Raw genomic sequence first — 25,410 nt, forward strand, 5'->3', positions numbered from 1 at the left:
AGATTATCATTTTATTTAAGCGGAGAAGTATTCATTGTCACTTTCATAATAATTGCCAAGGGTCTGTCAGCATTTCCATTATAAACCCCCTATTTTCAGGGATTTAAGTAGACTTAAAAAAAAAAAAAAAAAAAAAAAGTGTTTCTGGTCTAAACTTGGCAAGCATGATCTGAGTTCACCAGCAGATATTTTCTTTATGAGATTTTAAAATAGTCAGCTGTTTCTTAAATTGTAGAGAAAGCAACCATTTTTTTCCTCTTGGTTAAACAGATAGGACTATTTTTTTCCATCCCACTTATCCCAACTGGATTTATATAAATAAAACCCTATTCTCTTCTATAAAGAGAAAAAAGGCATGCTGTCATGTTCCATTTGCCATAAGAGCTTGCCTCAAAACTTTCCCGTTCTTCGCTTTGGTCTACGATTGATGAAATCCCACCCACCCTCTCTGTCCTTTTTCTCCTCCCCTTTACTTTTATTTCCCTTCAGTGTATTTATACTCTCACTACACTAATTGCAGCATTTCTCCTCCTTGCTCCATTCCTCCCTTTTGCCTTGCTCTAGGAGGTTTCCAGCACTCGAGTCTGATGAAGCTGGGTATTTTACCTCTCTCTAAAAGGAAACCGAGGTGTTCTTGAGCGATACAAGATACCTGTGGTAAATATAAACCCTAGGACTTGTGTTTATGTGTATTACTCAAAGCTGTTTTTTTGATGCACTTTACTAATTAACTCGAGAACATAATGTGCGTGACTCTCCAACGGAGTGTTACCTTTTTTAATGTTTTTCTCTGACTTCGCTGTGCCTCTAGAGTGAAGTACTTTCATGTTCTTTTTTTCTTTAACCAACCCCTTTATTGTCGAGTGAGCGGGTGCAGCGCGATTGGTGCAGACACCACTGTGGGTTTTCATGGCTGGGCTCTTTTAGTCATTTCCTGAAGCTTTGGTGCAGCAATGTGACAACGCAGGAAGCGGCAACGGGCTTAGCGAAGCCGAATGTGTCGTTAGAAATCAGCTTGCTGTAGGTGAGGGCTTATCCTTGTTGCTGGGATGTAGAAATACATCGTTCTGGAGCTGATGCTGAAGTGCTTCAGGAGGAACCTTCACCGTCTTTCGGTCACAACAGTGAAGCAAATGACTCAAGCCTTAAAATGGTGAGTGACCTTGAAGTATGAACTACAGCTATATGACTTGTAAGCTACAAGGAATGTAAGTTAAGAGCTGAAAATCAAGGGCTGGAAAATGAGTGCTTTTAAAAAGCACTATCGCCCCTCTCCCAGGGTCTTTAGGAGATCGTTGTCCGAACAAGATGCTGGCACCGCTACCTTGAAGGACTATCATTGGTACCACCACATGAAAAGCAGGAAGATGAATAAACAAGCAGCTTCTGACCCTGAGAAACCCCTCAGGGCGTACAGGTGGCAGACGCATCCCAGGCTTCCCTGGAGGATGAGCAAGAAGGAGCACTCCGGCAGCCTTCAGGGGGAACGTAATGAGCCGGGTCCCGTCAAAAGTTCTGTGCACCTGGATGCTCCTAGCGCGGGTGACAGCCACCAAGACCCAGCGGAGACGCTCTTCCAGGCAAGGACTAGATCACTTCGGGTCCCGTTCAACCGCTCTCTCTCTGATCCCGTGCCGCACTCGGGAAACAGAAGCGCAAAGCCATTTCTGCAGCTGGGGCATTCGGTGGATTGGGAGCAGCAGGGATATTTCATCCGTGGCATTTTCTCGACTCTCTCAAGCGGCTTTTCAAAGATAATGAATCGAAAAGGGGAGCCCAGCAGTGAGCTTGTAAATGAGTGGAAGACGGATGATGAGATTGATTTGAGCACAGGTAATGAACTTGGGTTTTTGGTGTATTTGTGTAGCAGGTGAGTATAGCTGGACCTTTCCTGAAGTATTTGATAGCTGTTCAAAACTGTTTTTGAACGTGATGCTTGTTAACCAGAGATTTATGATACCCTGATGTTGTGCCTTTATTTAAAAAAAAAAAAAAAAAAAATCAACTGAAAAAAGGTATTTCCCAAGAGGGAAGTGGTATGATATTTCAGCCTGTGCTTAAAAATTTGGAGGCGTCTTTAAAACAAATGCCTTTTGGTGGACAGAAGCAGCAGCATTTTTCTCTGAAATAAGCTGTCTGCAGTGGATGCAGCTCTGCGAGCAGAGTAGCCTCCGAGGATTTGTAGTGCACTGATTGATGTGTCAAACCAGCTACTGTAAATGGAGTACTAGGGCGAGAGAGAAATAAAGCTGTCTTTTAAACAGTGTTCAAGGCAGTGGAACTGATCTAGTTCCTCATACCAGATTCACGGTTTTATAATCCATCAGCTGAAGTGATGTCTGCTCTCTGGTAGATGCCAAGGACAGCGACGTTGCAAAGGTTTAGCCGGCTGGGATTGAGGTCAGCAAGATGCCGGTCAGAGATCTCAGTTAAATCTGTCGTGCTGAGAACAGTGCCCGTAAAGTCGGGAAGGGGAGAACTTTGCCTGCTGTTCTCTTGGTCTTTTTCATGCAACTTCCTAGTGGACTAGCCAGTCTGTGCCAAACAAGCCATGAGGCTTTGGAAACAAAGTTAAAATCTGTAATAAAAGCAACAATAAACCCTCCTTCTTCCTAAAACCTCAGCACTTTCCAGAGGCCTCCAGTTTGTCGCATTAGAACCCCGATAACATCTGGATCCAGTTGAGAGTGCTGGGCAAGTCATCGGGATTCAGAAAAACTCATATTAGAGCAGTCACTCTCCGTCCCGGTGCAACATCTCTTAGGCTTATGTTTACTACTGGAAGCCATCAGGTTGCTTTAAAACGAAAACAAATGACCAAAAAGAAGAAATAACTAGGAAGGAGTGTGTCACTCGGCTTCCTAGGGTTTGTTCAAAACTAGTTGTGTGCGGTCGTGGATTTTTATTCCTCCGAGACCTTGCCGGATTGGAATTTGGGCTGATGATGCTTGTTAAATTGCATGGAGTACATAGAAATAAATGCAGAGGTAGGGCTGGCATCTATCCTTTTGAGAAGGCTTCTTGTTAAGTAAGGTTTTTTGCTTTGCTTTTTCTTTTTTCCTTTTCTTTTTTTAATGGGATTTCTTTTTGGTCTTCTGCTTCTCAAAGGTTTGTCCTCCGTTGTTCAGGCAGGCATCAGCTTAAGTTTAAGAAAACTAGTTCACCTTAAGACACACTGCTCTGTGGGATGTATAGTCATAGGACAGCTAATTGCCTATCGCTAGCTGTATTTTCCCTTAAAGGACTGCTCTTGCCAGACTTAGTTGGCGCTGCTGGGTAAACACTTCTGACACACACACACAATATTGTGGACTGAGACCTGATAAAGCAGTAGCAAAAACCTGTGGGCGTGTGGGCTTAGGTCTTGGGTCTGAGGGAGGTAACGTGGAGGCAAAAGGGGAGAAATAAATCTAGCTAAAGTCTGCTCTGTTCTTCAGCCGCAGTCTAAGCTTTCAGGAGCAATCAGATCTTCTGTGTTCCTTCCAAATACCGCACACGTTTAGTTCAGTGCGGGTCAGCATGCATTCACTGATGCTTTTGATACTTGGGCAGGCAGAAGGTGTCTTCAGCCCCAGTCCTGCCTCCTCTGCCAGACGGAATCCAATAATTTTTTTTTTCTCCTCTCTGAGAGAGGCAGAATTTGGGAATCCCTGGGCATGCTACGTCTGGGGTCTGCCCAGATGTTTGATCAGCCAGTGATGGTGTGAGACGTGGGATTTCTCCAGACTAAACTGTTTGCATCCTTTGTAAGAGCTTGATCAAAAGTCTCCTAGGAGACCTCTGTTTGGACAGAATTTCTTGTCACTATGACCCCAAATCGAGTAGGACCTTTTCTGTAATGTTAAATGCAGAGGCGTGCTTCATTGCAGTTTAATGCCTGGAGGCATACTTTTATTTGTCTATTTTCTGTCCAGAGCCAAGCCTTTTACTTGTACCAGCTCGCTGCTTTAAAAATATTTCCACTTTGCTCTGAAACAGTTGCAAAGATTATTATTAGCTTTTTTCAAAATTTCATGCCTCTCCTGTTGTGTTCTGCCTTACCTCCGTGCCAGAGCTGCGAAGGCTGGTTCATCTGCGTGGGTTTGCGTCGCAATTGATGGTGTTTGCCACTGTCTTTATAAGCCTAGGGAAAAGCGTAAGCTGTTCTCGACTTCAAGAAGTGTTTTCCTTCCAAAAGAGGATTGGCTGTTTTTCTGGCAGCTTCAACAGGGAAGTGGGATTTAAAAAAAACCCCAAAACTGGCTAAATATTTTCCAGTTGGTCTCACAGTCTAGGAAGCATGTTCAGACGCTGCTTCATCGCCTCTTGGCCGTAGAGGTCCCTCCTGGATCCAGTCCGTCGTCCTCGTCGGTGACGGAGGGGATGCCGAGTGCCCCCGGGGAGCCGTCGCCCCCCGTTCCGCCTCGTGCCGCAGCAGGAGAGGGGCCCCGGCGCCCCCGCGGCGAGCTCTGCCGTGGCCGAGGAGCGGGCGAGCCGCTTCGGCGCCCGGCTTGGATGCCAGCAATGTGCTCTTGGTGCACGTGAGCTGGGTTAAACTGTTCTTCCAGGCACTTTAAGCTAGCTTTAAATCAGCACGTGCAAAGCCTTGAGTTAAAAGGACTTAGAATCTGTATTAATTAACACAAATTTTCAATTATGACTTGAGAAATCTCAGAACACTTTAACTTCCAGCCAGTATTTCAGCTTGAGGAAGGAGAAATATCATTCCAATAAATGTTTTAATTGCAAACATACCTCTCAAACCACATCGTGGTTTCAGCAGAAGTCAGATAAAGAAGGAGATATGCAGACAGCTTAAAGCCTTGGATCCAAGGGTCGTGGGTGGACTCGTTCTTAATTTCTGCCTGTTCCCAGAAAACATTAATTTTACTGTTCCTGCTTATCTTGATTTCAGGACAGGGCAAGTTTAATTGTAGGTTGATGACAAAATAATTCTTCAGTAGAATCAATTATCTTGATCTTGAGTGAGTTGCTCTCCTTTGGTTTGGCAGAAGGAGAGAGTAAACACTGATTTATTTTCTCTAGTGTGCGTTTTGGCTACTGCAGTCAGTGTCTTGTTATGATTTTTATTATGGCATTTCCTGCAGAATTATTTGCTCCTCTTTCCTCACCTGGATAAAAATCCATTTCTTCAGTCTTTTAAATTTCAATTTCACACTTGAATTCATTTTATAAGTTTTCTTTGGTGCATAGACCGCGAGAGTGTACTTTGTAGCTCCTTGCTTTTCCAGTGCTGGATTGCAGGGTGGCTCAGTGGTAGGAAATATTGCATTATACATTGTATTGAGAATTACACAGGGATGGGATGCACAGAGGAGCATTGCTGACTTTTGACAGCTTTAAACCCTTCTTAACCTCGCCCGCAAGCATTTCCTTTTGCTGTTGACTAATGCCTGGTCATCAAGAGCCTTGTGGCATGTAGAGTGGGCAGGGACCTGCAGTCATAGGCTGATGCTTTTCAGCTGGATGTTTATGATCAAAACAAAATAATTAGCAACAGTATCAGCAGCTAATAAAATTACACTTAACTGGCGTGATAACGAATGATGTCTCTAAGGCAGGTAGTTCTGCTATTTTCAGAGCTGGCTCTGTTTTTTGTCTCCCCCCTGCATCCCCCCCCCCCCCCCCCCAGGCCATTTTGTCTGAATCCCAGAATTAACATCCACTGGGATGAATGAGGACATTGATAGTTGTCAGAGCTATTTTCTGACTCATGAAATCATGGCAAGGGAATGACGCAGCCGCGCGTTCCCGGTTGCTTTTGGGTGGTGGTGTTGCAGTCCGCGTCCGCGGGGCTGTGGGCTGTTCTGCTTTCTGCCCCTTGCGCAGAGGAGTCGGACAGCCAGTGCTTGCAGTGTTGTTATCTGCCATTACCTTGATCGTGAGGAATTACTGCCTGGGAATCCTCTAAGGAGAGAGGACATCTCTGCGTCCTAGAGACGCTTGGAGGAGGAGAAGCAGTCCTTGCTGCTTGGAGGGGCTGTGTCTGAAGAGCACTTGGTTCGGAGTCCTCAGCATAACTTCTCCTTTCAACCATTGAGTCTCCAAGGGGGAGAAAAACTGTCGCTGTGCTCCCAGCGAGGCACGAAGCTGGGGAGGGGAGTGGCAGCAGCCCCCGTTTTGGGGGGTGTCCGCAGCCCAGCACCACGTACCCTGCAGCCCAAAAGCATAGCTGCTTCTTGCGATTTCCACTGAGGGAGAAGCGAGGCCAGGCTTGGGAAGTATGTCGAAGATGGTGGAAAGAAATTGTGCTAGCCCTTTCTCAAAATTATGAGCTCTTATTAAAAATAGACCTAAACCCCAGCTGTCTCGGTGGACAGAAAGGGGAACTTCATCCAGCGGTTCAGCTGTCCTGGAAGACTCTGGCAACATCTCAGTTTCTTCAGCAGTAGAAATGGGAACCTTAATGCTTGTAACCTTGGACATTTGCCATCTGCAACGAGAGGGCAAGTCTTGCCCTGGCAGATTTTTCTTAAGGCCAAGTTCCCTGTTTGGCATTTCCACAAATGCAGCCCCTAACGGGACTTGGCTGGAGATGAAAATTGCCTGCATGCTTACATAAGGAGCACTTCCTAGGCACATTGACCCTTTTTCTTAAAATAACAAACCCAAAGGAAAGTATTTGTTTCTAGGTCTTTGGGTTTTTTCCAAATAATGAATGGTGTGCGTTTGTGATGCTAGCAGGGTGTGCTTTAGGACTCGAAGTGGTGGTATTCTAGAAGTAAACAAACATGCACAAGATTATCTCTGGGCCTTACTAACACCATTGCTCTACTATAGAATCACTTCATCCCTTGCTTTAACTAAATTGACTTGCTTATCGTGTAGCCTTGTGCTTTCTGTGATGATATTTTCTCTGTGGTAACTATTCAGAAGACCCCTTTAAACTCCTCTGGAATAAATACCCTGTAATCCTGTGAAACATTACTTCTTCTAGAGGAAGCTATCTACATAAACAACAAGATAACGTGTAAAACTCCTGATGTGTTAGCATTGAAACCAACTGTCCATGACGTGATTTTTTTCTTACTTTGAGAAAAAGCTGAAGCCAGACATCTGGTCTTCTGTGGCTGACAGAAAGCTTCACGAGTTACAGGACAGCTTGTTCATGTGAAGTCAAAAAAAAACCAAACCTTATACGGACACATTAGGGTAAGTAAAATGAAAAAATTTACAGACATAGCTAGCTTTTTCCCATATGAAAATATTCCTGAGTAAGATCTTAAAGTCTTCAGAGATGAAGGTCATCGCTTTTGTGATGATGCTGATGATACGGTCAGATTTCTAGCTGCACGTCACTTTTTCTTGGCTGAATTCTCGTAAGATTGCAGTTCTCTTCTAATTGAAACCATAAGTTTACAGTCCATTTTCTAAGACTAAAAATATGCCCTTTTAATGTCATCACTTTTAAGAGTGATTCTGCTCTAACAGCCAGTGACACATGCTTTGGGACATGATTTTGAGAATTGCTACTGGAAGCTCTGCCAAGCTTGTAAATCTTTGTGAGTCTCCATCTACCTTATCCCTCTTATTAGCTCTTACGGCACTTGTAGGTGAGAAAAAGCTTCATCAGAGACGCTCGTAGTAATGTCGCTGAATGATTTGTATGCAAGGGGAAGAAAATAAATATATAGATTTGAATAACTCTCAGTTACTGGACTGCAGTTGTCTCTTCTCAAACAACATTCTTCTGTGTTACTGCTCGAGTATATTGGCTGCGTCCTGTAAAAATAGCCTGTCTTAACAACCAGTTTCTGTGCTCTGTTAAGCAATGAGGTTTTGTGTCCTTTATATACTAAGATGCTAGTATTTGGGGATTTCGGTTGTGATGTGTGTGACGCTTGGCAAGGGCAGGCGTCTCGCTATAGTGGTGTGGTGGCAGGTTTCCTGTTGACTCCACTGCAGCCTGATAAAATGAGTATCATTTAAGCCACCAATGTCTTAAAATGCCAGTCCTTTCCTTTAGTGAGCTTCTTAGCAATCTGAGGTAGTGCTTAACGATCCTGAGATTCTGCTTTCTTATCCAAAACGTGATCTCGTGTTGAAAAGGGCAGGGGGAGGAATGCAGAATCGCCGCGAGGCTGCTGTGAAGGAACGACATGGCTTGTCTGACCATGGGTTTTCACAGTTTCTGACCGTGACTTCCACCCCGACATCCGTGTGTCACTGTCACACAACGAGTTGACTCTTAGTTACCGTTTCTCAGCGTTAGAGATGGCCTGAGTCGGTAAAAGCCTTTTAATCCAAAGGACTCGGAGGCCACACGTGGCACCTAGGCAGGTGTTGAATGCTCTGCTGCAGTGGTTAGGGTGGGAGCCGAGGCCCTTGCTGCTTTGTGGTGTTAGGCATTAAGAGGGTTATAATTATTTTACTGTACGCAACTGTGGCAGCCGCTATTTCAACCGTGCTATAGATATAACTGAGGTAGCTTTTAACCAGCTTATTGGCAGGAGCAGGGAGCTCAATGCAGGTTGCCACACAACCCATCCGAGGAGCTGGTTTTAAGGACATGTCGTTCGCTCCTGCTCTGATCTACTTTAATGTTTGCAAAAGGAAGCAACTTCTTTCCAGGACGTTTTTTTTTTCCCTTTTTGATTGTGGAGCTTCCGCTAAGCTTTCCGTGAATGCCACAGATCTATAACCAGAAGTGAAGGCCATTAAGTATAATAGTAAAGTGCCATTGGGCATGTCTGGGGGAAATTACTTGAGCAGAGCAGGAGTTTTGAGTTATTTTCACAAAGACGTGAATGGTTCACATATCCTAATTGAGAAATTTGCGTTCGCGCATCCGCCGAGACAATTTTATTGTGCTTATGTAGCATTTTGGATTTGGTGTGTGCCAACTCTCCAAAACCTTAGCCGCCTTGCAGAGCACGTGTGCTCAGACCTCTGACAGCTCAGTATTGTTCCTGTGGAAACTAGAATTTCTAGCTGCAGACTGGTTATGTACCCGAAACACAGGTTTTCTGCGGAGGCAGACGGGGACAAGGTTTGCAGAGGGGAAGCGAGTGCTCCTGTGCAGGACGAGCCCGGTGGGTGCACTGACTGTATTCGGTTTGAGTGGTTGTGCTCGATGGACAATCGCATGTTCACGTAGATGTGGATGTACTTATTTGAATGGCAGAAGTCTAGGTACACATGCTGTATATGCAATTCTGTAACATCTGGTTTTTGTGCCTAAATATCCAAGCGGCCTGTCCTTACCGAGTCATGCATTTGAGCTGTCGTGTTCAAGTATGTGGAGGGGAAAAAAAGTATAGAGCCTCACCAAACTTGTTTTTTTTTCTCCCCACTGAACAACCCTAGGTTGGGTTGAAAACACATATAGCAATCTCTGTTGTGAGTAGCTTCTGCCTGGCTATATGATTTACACAAGAAATGCTTTCAGGGTGATGATAGGGTTTGTCTGCATCTGTAGTGTCTCATTTGTTTTTGGATGCCCAACAGCTTTCGCTTTGTTTATTTGAAAATGAACAAACATGAAACCTAATGTTACTTTTCAATGGTCAATGTTCATCAATGCAAAAAATGTAGATCGTTGTTAAAAAAATACATATAATGTTTTATAATATATGTGTTTATGTATAAATATATATATTTAGCAAGGCTTACTAGATTGGTAGCTCCTAAACCTACAGCTTGACTCTCCTCATGTGCAGAGAATTCACAAGGAGACGATCGTAGCCCAGGGCCAGCAAAGTGTGGGCGCTGGTGGATAAAATAAAATTCAAGCCTGTTTGCATTTTAATGGACTTTAATCACATGAGAGTTTAGGAAAGAAAAATAGGGTTTTTTTTTTTTCCCCTTGTCATCATCACGTCTGATTGCTTCAGGGCTAGCGACGCTGGTCCTGGGAAACAAGAGGTCGTTTTCAGTTCTCCTGCTGTTGTTGGAGGGGATGTTACAGGGCGAAGGGCCTGGCAGTATCGCCGTTAGTCACCGAGACCAGAACAAACAGCAGCAGTCTGGAGATGTGGCAGGGAAGGCAGAGCTTAAAGTTTTTTGGCAAACGAAGTCGGGAGGAGGAAATGAGCAAGATGCCATGCATGGTTTTTATCACCAGAGATTTACAAAAATAATCCTGACATCCGTCAGGGGCCGGGGGTAGGGTACCATCCAGTTTAATGATGTGCAAGCAGCGCGGGCTGTCCTTAGCAAACCCAAACTCTTTCCCAGGAGAGTCGCTCCTTAATTTTTCACTCTTCACTCTTTCATTTCTGCCGTCTGTGACAAAATCCTTGTACTTTTTTTGTGAATGCTCCTGCTTTGTGCTGCTCGTGTGGGCTTTACTAGGTCTGCCTGGTTCCCCCCACCTCCCTCGTTGCTGCAGCCGCGTTCAGGCTTCTCGTTTTGTCTCGAACTCGATTCCCTCGTGCAATAACATTGGGTGAAATTTGTCCCTCAGTTCCCCGAGAGGATTTTTGTTTGGGAACCCTGTTGCACAAAGACGGCTAAGCGGGGTCTTCTGAGCTAGCGCCGACCTGAAAAGAAGGGCAGGGAGCCTTTAAAATGCCAAGGTATTTTATAACAGGGGCAGAAAGTAGAGAGAAGCTCAGTTTTTTGCCCCGTTTTCTTTTGTTATGTCACTAAGTGGATGTTTGTGTCTGTTTATACTCTGATTTCGTGTGTATTTTGAAATCTCATTGTACTCGGCGGTGGAAAGTTGGCTGCTTCAGTAAGGCATGTTGAGGACAGCTATCTACAGTAGCTGGAAGGAAATGCTTCTCAAATGTATTGTCCGAGTTGGTTCTACTTAATGGTCTCTTGGGTACATGAACTTTCCTTACCTTCTCCACCCATCTTCTGGCAGCATTCAGGATTCTCAGTATTTCAGCTTAAAAGAAAAAAAAAAAAAAAGAAAAAAAGAAAAAAAAATAGGCTGTGCTGCCCCTGTAAATTGTTTCCCAATAGGAGCGAGAGGAATTTCGGTACCAAGTCAGCAAGGCTTGTCGGTGGGTTGATTATTCCTACCGGAAAAAGCAAAAGCACAAAATGGCAAAGTAAAACAAACCTCTCCAAATTGGATGAAAATGATTATATTTGATAAAGAGTCCCCTTTGCCCCCCTCCCAGTCCGGCTGGATTTACTGTTAGGAAAAGTCATTGCACGGCGGGGCTGCTAATGAGATGTTATCAGGACTGCTCCAGCAAGGTTGTGACCTATAAATTTCAGTCTAATCTTGCTGTCGGAAAGGCATTTTTTCTCAACCAGCTATTTATCCATATGGGTCTATTTGTTCTCCTTCCAGAATCCGAGATGAGCGCCTGTGCTTTTGCCCTTCTGATGGAGGGGGGGTGGCATTTGCTGGGGGGACTTCGTGATGTCAGTGTATGAAACGTATGGCAGGGAAAACATTTGGGACCAAGAGCGTGGTTTGTGCTTAGGGGATTTATGGCATTAGCACCAAACATCAGATAAATCAGCAGTAAAGTGAATGACAAAAGCATTAGTCCTCGCATGCATTATGTTTTGCAGGCTTCAAGGAGTGTAGCGGGAGTAAGGAAGAAAAACTCAGAAGAAGTTCACATGGGCCCTACAATTAAGGGTGTTTAGGGTGAGGGAGCATATTAAATAGAGGGAAAAAATCAATGAATTTAAGAATTCCTGACATACTGCACTGTAGCTACAGCTCTTTTTAATTAGCTTGCCTGTCATCAAGGGATACATTAGTCATGCTTATTTGTATTTGCTGAAAGCACAGGAAACCTGCTTCACCTGTTTTGGTGGTAGCTCAGAGGCCTTGATCTCAGCTGAGATGTCCAGACCACGTTGGCCTACAAGAGTGTATTTCCTTTGACATAGTGTTGTCTCAGCAATTGCAATTTCACTGCTGTGGCACTGTTACTTCTTGCCGTGTTGCCTCTTTCTTTCACAGTGGCTTGCCTTCAACATCGTATAGTGGAGACAAGGGAGAAAAAAAAGCATCCACTATATTCAGGTATTTCAGAACAAAATTGAGCTTTAGTTTGCAAATATTCAGGTTGTGTGGCAATAATTAGAGCAAAGCACTCGGAGTCAGGAGGCCCCTGAGCTTTAATCTCCACCAACAACTCAGTGTCCAGCCTTGACCAAATTGGTTGTGACCTCCTTCTGCTTAACCAAAGCGGATGTTTCCCCTAAAGTCAGCTTTCCCTCCCTAAAAACAGATGCAAGGGGAAACCACCCTATATAACCTTTAACTGAAGGTTAAAGCCTAGAACTGAAAAAACTGCAGTATTACAGATCATTACCTCTCTGTACTGGATTAAACGTGGGATTCAGATTATTTGCAATAAGACTTCTTGGCATAAATTTAATTACAGCACAGATTCGCCTTCGCATTCATGTAAGGTCCATTCTCCGCTCTCCAAAGCTTTTTGTGGTGCTGTTAGAACCTTCTGAGCCTTCTTTAAAGGATGACAAAGTCCTGTCTACTGTATGTTGAGCACTGCCTACTGAAAAGCTTGAAGACTCTGTAGACATAGGGAGAAAAATGGCATGAGGGACATTCTTGTACATCTCTTGTGGGCTTTTGTGTGTGAGTAGGTCAAATCAACTCACTGGTGTATAACAGCTGGTTCCAGGTTTTTCTGAAAACATTTTAAAGATGCCAGAAAGGGGTGGAGTGGGTCTTTTCAAATAGCATGGGAAATTACTGGAGGGTTTCTTTCATATTATATTTAAATCCCGTGAGATGGTCCCTTACTAAGTCAGATGTTTATTATCAGTGCTTAAAATAAGAAAGCTAAGTTTAGCCTATATGCCTGAATGACCTGGATAAAAATGCAGATTTTTGCAGTAGATTTCAATGTCCTGTGAGTGGTCTGACTTCTGTGTGAGAGAAATACACTGTTCTGTCTATGTAACATCAGTAGTGGTCAGAACTGCTATATTCTCCTTTCCAAAAAGTCAGTCGAGCCAAAAAACATAAGAAAAAAAACAAGAAACGCCTAATCCATCATGTGTATACTCAGGCTTCAAGAAACATTTAGGTAGCAGAGTCTGGGAGGTTGAAAGCAGCTAGAAGAGTATGGCAGTGCCAGGCTGTGCAGCGATGGCGGTGTTACCAGCAGTGAAAGTTGCTAGGTAGAAGAGCATCCCATTGAGCTTTGTGGTTTAGTTTTTTTAATTTATTTTTTTCTTTATTCTTCTCTCCCATCATGAAAGCCGTAGCCTTAGCAGGGAGTTGTTTCCCAAACCACGGGCACTACATGTTTCGTAGAGGTAGGTTTAAGGGGAGAAGAATTGGGCAATACCAATCCTGGATTGAGAACGCAGTTTGGGGGCTGAGATTGTTCAGAACGGTGACAACGAATGCTTCAGTTTTCTTGAAGGAAAACCAAACATGAAAGCTTCTAAAAGACATAACCTGCATAGTATAATTCAAATTCAAGAGAGTGTATGCAATTTTGAGTTGTTCGACTTGAACGTGTTGTGGTCTCTGCTTATCACCCTGTGCACTGCTGTGGCTGGTTCTTGTCTTGAGAGAAATGCTCCTCTGGCTTTGCTTTTCCAATACCTCTTTCCCTTTACGTGCCAGAAGGGTCTCACTCACCAGTCTATGAAAGATGAATGTCAGTATGCAAGATCTCTCTTGCCTCAGGTTTCCAAGGGCCATGTGACCTAAAACGTTTAACCTGGATAGACTAGTACACTGGTTTTCATCCTGACATACTTGGACTTAGTCTCTGAGAAGTGACTAAGAAAAGTGAATTCGGTCACTTTATAACAAAGTCTAGCAAACATGAAACTTCTCGTGAGCACCCACTTTGGAGAATCCAGGCTGCAAAAGAACAGTTTCAAAATTGGTGTATTGGAGGGTTGTTCTCCAAAAACACACCCCCCCCCAAGAAAAAATTCCATATCCAAAATATGCCACGGCTTGGGGAAAGCACAGAATAGGTAGGTAGGGTGAGAGTAAACCTGTGATGGTTTGTTTCTAGGACATATCAAAAGGCTGCTGAATCTTTGTAGCCAGAGTCACGTTACAGAATAAATTATTTTACTATGAAAATTCAAGACTAAGGTATGTGGTTAAATTGTGGGCAAACTGAAGGGGAGACAAATCTATCATATTAAACAAAATGTTTTTATTTACTGTGCAAAAAAGGTTTGTAACTGGACAAACCAAAGGCTCCAGAAAGAGTCATGCCAAACTGGTGGCTCAAAATGAGTTGTATGCTAAGCTAGTTGAAGCCTTGTTGGCAAGAGTGGGGACTAAAGCAGTCTGTGGGGTGCCGGCTGTTTGCTAACAGTGTTTTTGTCAAGGTCCATGCACTGGCCATGGGGCATGCATGGTGTTTGACCACAGGAACACTAGCATCTTGTGTACCCCCAAAAATGTGCAGGAACTGAGCAGAGTTTCCTTTCAGACTGTTTTTTCCCAGCTGCCTTGGGCCAAAGTACATTTTGGGTTCAGGATGCTTTTCCTCTAGTCATCTTCCTGCGCTGCTGCTGGCTGGGACTGGTCGGGATCCTTGCTGCTGAGGAGGTTGAGATGGACATTGGGGTGGGGGGTGAAAGCAAGCATTATAGAGAAACAGGGAGAAGGGAAGGGTGGGTGTAGAGCTGGGCAAGAAAAGGATCATGCATAAATTAAAAAAATTAAAACTGCAGGTTTTCACCTGAGAATAATTAACATTTCTCCTATTCTCCATTTCTACTTCCTAAAGCTCTAACGAAAGCCTCCACTTGCTTTGGGAGAAGTGTCACTTGAGACTCTTCTCAGAAGCTGGCAGCTATGTAATAAGGGCATGTAATCTTTTATAATCCTTTCTACAGGTTTATAATATCCATTTCTGTTTTGCGATTCCAAAGTGTGCTGTAGGCCAAATGGGAATTTAACTGCGAGAGAAAAATGTACTTAATATTCAGGAGCAAAGACGAGTGGTCTGGGGCAGAGAATGACAACTGAGTAAGAGGGAAGGGAAGCCTGCTTAGTGTTGTAGGAAGGGTCATAGGGCTGGCTTTGAGTAACTGTAATTTCAGACTGTTGTTTGAGATCCTGGGTATCCAGGGAAACAAATTGTTTTTTTGCACAGATCGGAGCTTTTGTTCGGGTGATGTCATGAGATTTACCCAGCTGTACAAGGAGCTGCTTGTTCGCAGGCACGCACAGGAGGCTGGGCTGGAGACGAAGCACACCTGCATATTTTGTACGGTTCCCGTCTTGACTGTTATTTTTTCTGGTTTCACTTGTTGAGCTGTGAAGAGTGCAAAGATGATTGCGTGATCTGAGGTTTCTGGCACTGGTCCATTCAAGAAGGTGCTGACTCCTCCTCACGCTCACGCCTTTGCCTCTCATGCTGTCTCTCGCAGAGCAGAAGGGAGCAGGGAAAGAGGGAGAGGCAGCCAAGGGAAGCAAGGATCTGTTACCCTTTGTGAGTGTAGCAATCGGCTGCGCAGCGGGTAAGAAGCTTATAGGAGCTCAGCAGTGTTCAAGCTAATTGGCAGCTTTAAATTGCTATTAAGAGCTTCCACACCTTTTGCTCAAAGGAGCCGCGTGGTGAGCTGGTGGCTCTTCCCGCATCCCAGCCCGAATTGCCCTGTCAGACTGCTGGGTTGTCTCAGACCGGTTTTAACTCTGCCTAATTTTGCTCTTGCTACCAGCTCCTTAGTGTTCATTTTTAAAACTTGTAAGAAAGCTCAAAGCTGTTGGCACACTCAACATCTGCTCGCTAAACTGCTCGTGAGACTTGAAGGCTTGTGGTTTCTTTCATTGGAATGACTCCACGGTTTTCCCTCTTGAGAAGAAAATCTCGGTGAAACTGCTCACATGGATACGTCATTGCGGCCCAACTAAGTCTGTGCTCTGGAGCTTCTGCTCCTAGCAAACGTTAAGGGCCAAGGGTGGAAAACGTGTTAGCACAGATCTGGGGAAGGTTTGGTTTTAAGTTGCGTGTTATGGGAAAACAAGAGTGGAAATCTTGGCTGTTCTCTAATGTGCCGTGAGCCACGTTGTGAAAACTACCAAGCTTTTGATAGGCAAAGAGGTGACGTGGCGGATGCGGGACAGACGTACTGACTCAGGCCCAGGTTCAGCTGGCAGCGCCGTGGGGAGCTTGGCCGGGCGAGCGAGCCCGCTGTGCCTTGCTCGCTGTTGGCCACCTTTCCTGGGCCAACAGGTCGTGTTTCTCCAGGCAAGGAAGAAGGGGTGGGAGTTGTCAACACTGGCAGGGAGAGGCAGCAGGACCTCATCCTTTCGGGAGATGCCAGGCGTTTCTCCAGGCAAGGAAGAAGGGGTGGGAGCTGTCAACACTGGCAGGGAGAGGCAGCAGGACCTCATCCTTTCGGGAGATGCCAGGCTCGTTAAGTGGTCGTGTTCTGTATTTTGTCTCCCGTTGCTTGCAAAGGATAATGGAAAACCAATTTTTAAGGTGTGTCTGGTCACTACCACTCAATAAAACGGTAATAAAAAGTTAATAGGTTAACACTGCAAGTCCAGACACCACTAGAAAAATTAAAGAGCTTGTAAAGAATTGGTGTCACGGTGCCAATGGGTTGGAATCTGAAAAAGTCATGCCACTCGTCATAGGTTCTGCCAGCTTCAAAAATAGTATTTTAACCTATTTTAAACCTTTTATAGCTTTATTCTGTGCAAAATGGATTTTCCAGGTAGTGTTTTGGCTGTAAGCAGTTGCTGTGAAAGCTTTTGAGATCACTGAAATCTGAGGGTCTGACTAATCTTTCCTTACCTCCTGCCCTCGATATCAGGTTTCCGTGCAAGAACTCGGTTATCACTGCGTGCAGCTGCTGGAGGAGAGCGACTGGATGCAGCAGAATTGAGGGCTAGTCGTTGCATGCATATTGAAGTTTGCTGAATGTGGGCGTTAAATATAACAAGAAGAATTCCCACTAGATACCTCTGTAATAACATCCTACATAAATGGCGTGCCTCTCATCCCAGAGGTCTGCTCGTGCTTTCTACACTTAACGTAACACCTGCTTCACCATTGAGATCTTTCATATACCACGAAAATTTGGGTTCTTAGTTGAAAAGATGCCACACCACACAGTGGTTTAGGCTGAGAAGTGAGCAACGCTGTATCTCACAGGGACTCCAGGAAGTATCTTAGATAACCTGCGGTCCTTGGATTTGAAATAAAATGCCGGGAGTCAATTTTATTTCTTTTAATGTGTTCTGGTCATTTCTCTGCATCTGCTGTGATTCAAACAAGAGTTGATCAACCTTAAGACCATCATGTTTTCTCTGGCTTCGTAGCCTGTGAGTCTCTGAGTTACCACGCGTAGTATGTGCTGAATTCTCCTTATCGTATTATATCGTTAGTCATGTAGCGCTGTAGGTTCTGTGTTGGGACGTCGTGGTTGCTCTCTGCGCAAACTTGAAAGACGCTTTCCCGCTCCTTCTTCCAAAGTGGATCTGCTCATCACTGAGGGTTTTCTTTGCACAGCTGTTCCTCACGGTGCCCTTCCGCAGTCGTGCTCGGGCAGAAGCATGGCCACAACCAACTGCTTGCAGTTAGGAGTTGGAGTTTGAGCAATCAGAAGTGTCAACAAAAGCCATATACACCAGCGTGCGAGGTGGTGGTAGTGTTTTTTGTTGTGCTTCTCCTAGCAGCCCCTTCGCGAACTACCTCTGCCGTCTTCTGCTCTGGGTAAATGTCAGGGGACTGGTGTCTCCTCTCCCAGCTGGGCGGGTTTGTCCGGGTGGCTGTGGCCGCGCTCGGGGCTGAGGCACTTGCCTTCTCTGTGTTTTATCCCGTGCACTGGTGCCCTGCAGATCTTCATCTGAATGTTGTATAGTTGTCTGAAATAACTGCATTATGCACATGGCTGTATTTCCTATAACTGTGTTATCACTGTTTATCTTCACTTGCAGTAGTGATTTCTTTTACAGAAATCCTGCGTTATTAGAAGCAGCAGGTTGCGGTGCAGTGTATTTCCCTTTCTGCCGTCTCTCTCCCTTGAATCACTGGCCTCCTCAGCTCCTGGAGCTGGTCGAAGTTCGGCGAAGGCTTTCTAATCCCACTCGTCTTTTGTGCGACTTCACATCAGGATCTTGATGTTTCTGCTGCTGTTCAAGGGCTGAATAAAGGTTCAGACTGACGTTTATTCAAAGTGAACTGCAGGCTCGTGCATATTTGTGCAGGTTAGCGTACTAACGAGCGCTCGGCCGTCAGCGTTTCCCCACGGCTCGGAGTCTTGTCACCATGGCAAATACGTCAGCTCGCAGGAAAACATGGGCACTGAGCAAGTAGATCTGTTGTCAGAAGGTGTTAGAGCTACTGCTAATTTTACTCTGCAGGACAGAAAATCCTCCCCATGTACAAACTTGTCCATTAAGTGAGTTTTGCAGCTGCGTGGTAGCTCTTTATTAGAAATACTAGGAACAGAATATTGACCCTAATTAAGTTGATGAAAATCGTGTCAATTCCTTCAGTAAGCCCTTGATTTCATCGCAGGAAGAGTGCAGTTCAAAACAGGAGCTTTGACACATGCCAGAGTCGCTTTTGTCATCCCTGGGATAGAGGTTTGTTTTCATGTTTTTCTTGATTGTAGGTGGAGAGTGCTTTTTAAGCAAAGAAATGCAAGACATGAATTTACCTTTAATGCAATTTTGTTGGCCTGCTTTTTGCTAATTCTGTACTTTCCACTGGTCCCAAAGAGGAGGGAAGGTGCCCTTTTTCTGGTTGTGAAAGAGCAGTTTGGGGCTAAACGACGCTGGAATGCTTGTCCTCCCTTGGAAGTAACTGTCTGATTCTGTCAGCGGACTGCTTTTGGAAAATACTCGTGACTTGTGAATGCATTTGGAAATTGTTTTTAAAATTGTTGCATAGTTGCAATGGAAGATTCAGAGATTTTCCCACTTCATATCACCAGTGCCGTTCCCTGGATGCTACTAAACTGTCATCAGTTTCCACAAAGCATCTTATCCCTTTCCGAGGAGATCAACTTGGCACTGGCTTCTTTTTTCCTTGTTTCCTCTCCCTATACCACTCAACGCTTCTTTTATTATGCTGTCAGGGTATAACCATTGTTCATACTTTTTTTTAAATAAGCTCTCTAGTTAAAGAATAATAAGGTACAAGTTGTCATTTGGCTGAGAGAAAGGGAGCTTTGTGGATATTTATAATGTGCCTAATGGCATTTCAGAGCCTTGAGGAGAAACAACGACGTTTCAGATCTGCAGCTATGTCCGATGTGACAGGCGGCAGCGATGCTCTTCTCAGTTCAGCAGGGGAGGATGTTCAGAGAATGGGATTTTTTCCAAGCTGTTACTTAACTGATATTAGCATTTGAAGGCACATAAGGCCTGACCTTTAATCCTGTGTGTAGACTGAGCCGCTTTCTTGAATGCTTCATTGTAAGGATGCAGAATGGAAAGGGTTGCCTCAGAGCAGGGAGAGAAGTCGTCTGTCACCCGTGCTTGCACGTTTAGGTGTGCGCCTGCACGAGCCCACCCCACGTGTAACATCTGCACCCTCGGGTCTCTCACATGCACCTCCCTAATCTCTTCTCCCACTCCGTCCAAAATTCAGAATTTGTATCCTTCAGCAAGTTCCCTTCCAAAGCACAAGCTTTTTTTGTGTGAGCTGATTGCTTTTGGTGCCAGCTCCAAAGTGAGAGATGACTTAGCCCTGACTTCCAGTCTTTCCCTACAGTGTGAATGGTCCTAGTGACACATGGACTTCTTGCTGTTGATCTCCACGGTGGTTTCAACAGTGGTGGTAAAATGGTTTAATGGAGCATTAATGGTAGAGTTCAGTGGGTTTTACTACGTTCGCGTGAATGCTTGGGGTCAAGGATGTAAGATGAAAACTGAAGGTGAACAGCAGAGGAGAACAGAACAAGAATTGTTAAGCGGCCGAGAGCAGGCACGACACTCAGTGAAGTCTCAAAGATTTTGGGTCTTCTATCTAAACCACCAATTCTTCAGAATAAGTTTTGAAATTACAGCTGTTGCAACAGGCTCTGAAGAAGTCAATGGCTTTGGAAGGCCAGCTGGGAAGTAATATAAAGAGGACAGAGAGGTTCCTAGGTGCAGAAACACTGATGCTATTCAAGGTAAAGAATTTTAAAGAGAAAATTTTTGTTGTAATGTAACTGTAGTTTGTATTCAGCTTCCGTCTGGTTTGGGAGATGGGCTTTCTGTCAGCCCTGGGGAGAGGTCTGAGGTGCGGCATCTGATACCTTGCAAAACCAGCCTGCAGCCGCTCCCCGCTCTTCTTCCTCGCAGACAGCGCTCGGTCAGCCTGCGGAGGGGATGGGGCTGTGTCCCGACATGCGTTCGAAATTTATACTAGCATGAATGCAAGGTATTAATGCTGCGATGCCCCCCCTGGTCATCGGCAGCTCCAGACATGGTGATGGCACGGTGCGTTGCCAGCAGGCCGCGGAAAGCTGCCGTGACGTAGCCAACCCGCTTGGCAGCGCAGCCGTGGCTGGCCCGTGGCACCCGATGACTCAGTCGAGTCCCAAAGCTGTTATTGCCGGGGAAGAAGTCGTTCTGTTCTTTAATTCCTTTGTGCAGCCCTGAGATCAATTGGATGGTATACTGCCAAGGCCTGTAGTTAGCAGAAATTGTAATGTGAAGGTCTTCTGGACTTGGGCGAGTCGTGACTCTCAAGTCTAAGCTGAAGCTCATAGTTCAGAAGGATATTTTTTGTCATAAGAAAGACTACCGTAGGTTCCCGAGCTTAGTTTGCTTGGTTATCACCCGGCGTAGCAGCTGGAGGCACCGTCTCTGCTAGCCCACCCACGTGAGCAGAATGAGGCATGCCTTCCTCCTTTTTCCCCTCAATGATTTATTGCAGGCTTCCGTACCCAGAAGACAAGGTCTCCAAAGCTCTGTTCTTCATGTTTCTGTTACGCACTCAGCCTAAAAACCCCTGTCTTCATCTTTCTCACTCATCTTCCCTTCCGTCAGCTGATTGCTCGTGGCCTAATCTTGTTTAGGCGCAAGTAGGGTGCGTGCACTGCAGTTGGGGAAACCAAGGTCTAAGCAGAAGCAGCAGCGTTTTGACTTTGCAGCTGTTTAGCAGTTTGGCGCAAGTTGTATGCTGTGAAAAATGTGACTTGAATTTGGGCCAAAAGCGTACCTGAAGAGTTAATGTCGTAGGATGGCCCAATAGGTAACTCAAAACTCAGTGTCTCTTGTGCCCCAGGAGCTTGCACGAGTGCTCTTTTCACCCCCTCAACTGGGGTCATTTCTCTTAATTATGCATCTTGAGTAGAGTTTTGGATGATTTTGAGAAATGCAGATTGTGTTGTGCTCCAGCATTGCTCGTCACTGCGGGTGAGGAGAGGTAGCCCGGGCTGTGGGCTGGTTCCAAATCTCCGGTTGCTTCCCGGATTGCCCCGACTGAGACTGAGGAAACAAAGGTGTGTTTCATTTGTTACCCAGAGCCGGAGGAGTCGTGCTTTTTCTTGTTTAAAAGCATCAGGTTACATGTTTCAAGTGTTTTTCTGAATGATCACAAAAATCCTAATGCAACCTGAGGTTTAAGGAGGTACTGAAAGCTGGGATTCAGGTGAACTCTCCAGGTTTAAAAGGAGACACTTTCCTTTCAACGTTTGATGAAGTTGCTATATATGTAGGAAAAGAACGTGTTGCGGCATTTTTATTATTTGGGAGGATTTGGAATATAAAAGGTCTGCAAGCAGCAAAGTTAGTCAAAGGGGTTAATTAGTCTTTAATGCTTGTGTTTTGGTTTATAGTCTTTTCCTTAAAACCGGGTAGATGTTGCGTGCTTGAGGATTCACTGGCCTCTAGTGGTGAAGCCCTGCAGTAGTTGCAATAAGCTGCTGTGTTTCGTGCTGTGCAAATGCTGGTTCAGGTGTTGGATGGTTTTCAATACTCGTTTTGCCTTAGGGACCCTTAAAAGTTAAAGCCCCTGTTAATAGTCTTGCTTAGAAGTAGTTCACGGGCTTCGGGAATATAGGGAACAGACTGGAAACAACTGATTTAGGTCGGTGCGACTGAAGCTGTTCAAAGCCAGAGTGCAAGATAAAAATGAAACTAAATGTTACAAAAGAAACCGGAAGGTCAACCTGAAAATTTAGAGAGAGTTGAAACTGTTTTCTAAATTTATACGAATGATGCTACCGGTGGCCCTGTTGCATACATCTTTTTCTGTTCATAGAGCGTTTCCGTCTCAGTAAAGGGACTTTTCTAAGCTGGCTGCCAGGGCTGCCGTCCTTGCACCGGCTCCAGTCACCTGCTGCCGGTGAACCTGGCTGCTTGACACCTCTCTCTGTTCTGGCCTGGGCCCTGGTGAGCGGAGCCCGTCTGTCTGTCGGGCTCTGCTTTCCCCCTTTGGAGAAAACCTTGTGGTAGAGAGAAGTCTGATGTGATGTGTAGCTCATGCCTGGAAGACTTAAGGGAAACTGGTTTAAAAGAAATATTAAAAGCCCTGGGAGGGGCTGAATTCTCAGGCGGGTCTGAATTCTCTTCCCGTTTCTGTTGCTGTAATGGCTGTGGCTAAATGAACACGCTAGGAAGCTCCTATCTGTCACAATTTAATCAAATAGCTTCCCTACCAAAAAAAAATGCTAGTAAGCCTTTCTCCATTAAATGCCCTTCCCTTTCAAACTTTCCCTCCCTTCCTGCAGCTGGCCTGCCTTCTTCCCTCTCTCCCTACGTCCCTCTGTCCTTAGTCTCAAATAATCTGGTTCATTAGCCTTTAGGGTGCCTTCGGGGCCCTATGTATTTAACCATGCTCTTGAGAAGGGAATTGAGGGAAGACTGAGTTTGTCAAAAACTAGAATATGTTCAAAAGCCAAGAGTCGGAGCCCTCGTGCAGAGGCATTTGTAGTCACCTCAGGCACTGCCGTTTTTAAAGTCGTGCTATAAGTGAGCGACTATTCGTGGTGCAGCTAATGTGGCGTTCCACGCGGGCGCCTCCAGGACTCGCCTGTTAGTATGCCGAACCCGGCACTGTTTAAGGACCGGCTGCAGTTTTGCTTTGCGCCTAGCTGCAGAGGCACAAAAGCGAGGAGGGCGGTTAATGAAGCATTCGAATGATTCTGGGGTGGTGTTTTGTGTTCGCAGACGTGAAAGGACCACCTACGCACCGCCTGTCCTGCGGCCAGTCGCCCTACGCTGAGACGACGACATGGGAGAGGAAGTACTGCATCCTGACCGACAGCCAGCTGGTGCTGCTCAACAGGGAGAAGGAGGTGAGGCAGACTCACGTTGGCCGCTCCGGGCTTACCTTTGCCCTTCACCGGTAAAATGGGAAGGCAACTTTTTTTGTTTTTCCTCTCCTCTTTTGCTCATGAGTTTAATGAACTGTGTGGAAGGGAGCCAGCCTATTCCGTGTGTGGATGGCAGGACTTGCGCTCACTTTTAATCCAGCCAGCTCAGATGCCAGCTGCACAGTCACGGTGAGGGCAAGCTCTGTGTGTCCAGGCTCCCCGGTGGGATTTTATAGCCTGCACTGAAGTCTGCCCTACATCTTTCTGTGCTATTGCTTCTTTAAAGCTAGTTAAAGCCCCTACAGCTATGTAAACCTATGCTGCAATCGAACCTCTTCATGTCAGTGCAACCATAAGCTTAGTAAACGTAGGGGAATAGGATTTTGGTATGTCCGTGCCGGAGCGCTGAGGAGAGGAGGCGTGTGCAACCTTCGCACTGTACAGTCATCCTTGCCGCAGTCCAAAGGTAAACTTTGAGACGTGGGTTTGCCCTCTGCCTTGCTAAACATAGCCAACAAAATTGGGTGCCCCTTGGCATGGAGGACTCGAAGCTATTGCAACCTTTATTGCTTTAACTATAAAATTATTGCATGTGTGATGCTTGCGTGTGTGTACCTAGTGTGTAGGACTTGGCATTGTGCCTTGGTATGGATGTAATGTCAACACGGTTACAGAATAGGCATGTTTCGGTTGATTGGAGCACCAGGAGCAAACAGGTGCGGATAAGTGCCTTCTCCTAGCCTACACCGCGATGGAGTTTTTCTGGTGATGTTTGATGTCTACAGACTTGCACAAATACATGAGCTTTAAAAGCTGATAATGCGCCTGGGTTTGTTTGTTTAATTCTTCTGTTATAGGTTTACCCAGTTTAAAAATAAATATTTTAGGAGCTGTGAAATGGGAATGTGTTCAAACTACTGAAATAGATTCTTTTATATATAAATGTCCATGAATTTGAATCCAATACCGTGGTTTCCTACATTTGGAGATGAGTTGGATTTTTTGCTTTTTTTCTTAATTCTTTTGAAGCTTCCACGTATGGCTGTGCACAGGCTGAAAATGAGACCTGTAGCTGTTGTAGCACTAAATGTTATCCTTATCCGTCCTGAGCTATGGTCAAGTGTATTTACAGGAGCTGAAATATTTCCTTGCACAGGGAGGGGTGGGGAAAGGTCTGGAGAAGGACATCACTTATTGGAAGGGAGCAACATTAGTGCTCTGTTATTGCAACAACTTGAAACATTGCTGGGTAGGAGAGGTGATGAAATGCAGGATAAATGGAAGACCTGTATCATAATGTTTGTTTACTATGTAATTCTTTTTTTAATTCTTGCAGGGATGTCATGTAAGAAATTAAAGTATATCCTGGAGAAAATTAAGGACATGTGAGAGTTATTTCTAAAACTGTACTTAGCCCAGCTGTGCTGGTGGAAAGGATGTATGTCGTTAAAGAAATGTAATTGGAAAAAACACCGGCTCATATCACAAATAATTATCCGCAGGTGGTAACCGTGAACTTACGGGTTGTTAATTGCACTTATCACATACAGTTAGAACATCTTGCAGTGGGTAAGATGACTCCCTTGTTTAGATCCTAAGGAATAAATATGGGAAGTTTGATGTATCACTAGTGTATTAAGTCTTTTTATGTGACATTTAAATACACTCTGCTTTTGCCTTTGTCTGTCAGAGCCTGAAGAAATTCAATACCAGGGCATACAGAGTATGGTAAGAAGAGCAGTTACAAAAAGAAGTTGAGCAGAAGAGCAAATCTTTGCCCTGTGCTCTCAACGGAGCCTGTCAGCACTGTATACAATGAGAAACAACTTGTTTAGGAAAATGCTGCATGCAAATGGACCAAATGCTGCATGCAAATTGTGTGACTCCACATGCTGCGCTCTGATTTGTTTCCAAAGCTAGTAGCTAGAGTCAGATTTGCCATTCTGATTTTAAAGTAATTTGGAACTACTGTGAGTGAAAGGAAGAAGGGAGCGCCATACTCATTAGTATCTTACAGCAAAATAAAAGCTTGTTTTAACCTACCTTCTGAGTCTGTACGCGTGGCAGTGTACATACGATCCCTTGAAGACGCACAGAACAGACATACTAGTCGAACTGCTAGTTAGAGACGCGTAGAGCTGATACGCTGGACTTGCAGCGTGAGCGCTCCTGAAATAGAAATATCCCTGATAGGTTTTATGAGAAATGGAAGGGGAGGTGACTTGGTGAACTTTACTTGGCAACTTATTCAGATTTGGAAGAGGCTTGATGAAA

At 45.0% G+C, this 25,410-nt stretch overlaps 1 protein-coding gene across 12 annotated transcripts in view; it reads left to right on the forward strand.

The window, feature by feature from the left end:
- RASAL2 (RAS protein activator like 2) overlaps window positions 1-25,410 on the forward strand; it is a 173,319-nt gene that overhangs the window by 54,930 nt on the left and 92,979 nt on the right. For 4 of the 12 annotated variants that reach the window (XM_064515616.1, XM_064515617.1, XM_064515619.1 and 1 more), the window contains exon 2: window positions 22,991-23,118. In XM_064515616.1, the coding sequence (XP_064371686.1) occupies window positions 22,991-23,118 (128 nt within the window). Of the gene's footprint in view, window positions 1-929; window positions 1,834-22,990; window positions 23,119-25,410 lie in introns of those variants that run through there. The other 8 variants (XM_026100973.2, XM_026100978.2, XM_026100976.2 and 5 more) reach the window with 4 other exon arrangements.

Source organism: Dromaius novaehollandiae, chromosome 8, assembly GCF_036370855.1.
Source record: "Dromaius novaehollandiae isolate bDroNov1 chromosome 8, bDroNov1.hap1, whole genome shotgun sequence".
Taxonomy (NCBI): domain Eukaryota; kingdom Metazoa; phylum Chordata; class Aves; order Casuariiformes; family Dromaiidae; genus Dromaius; species Dromaius novaehollandiae.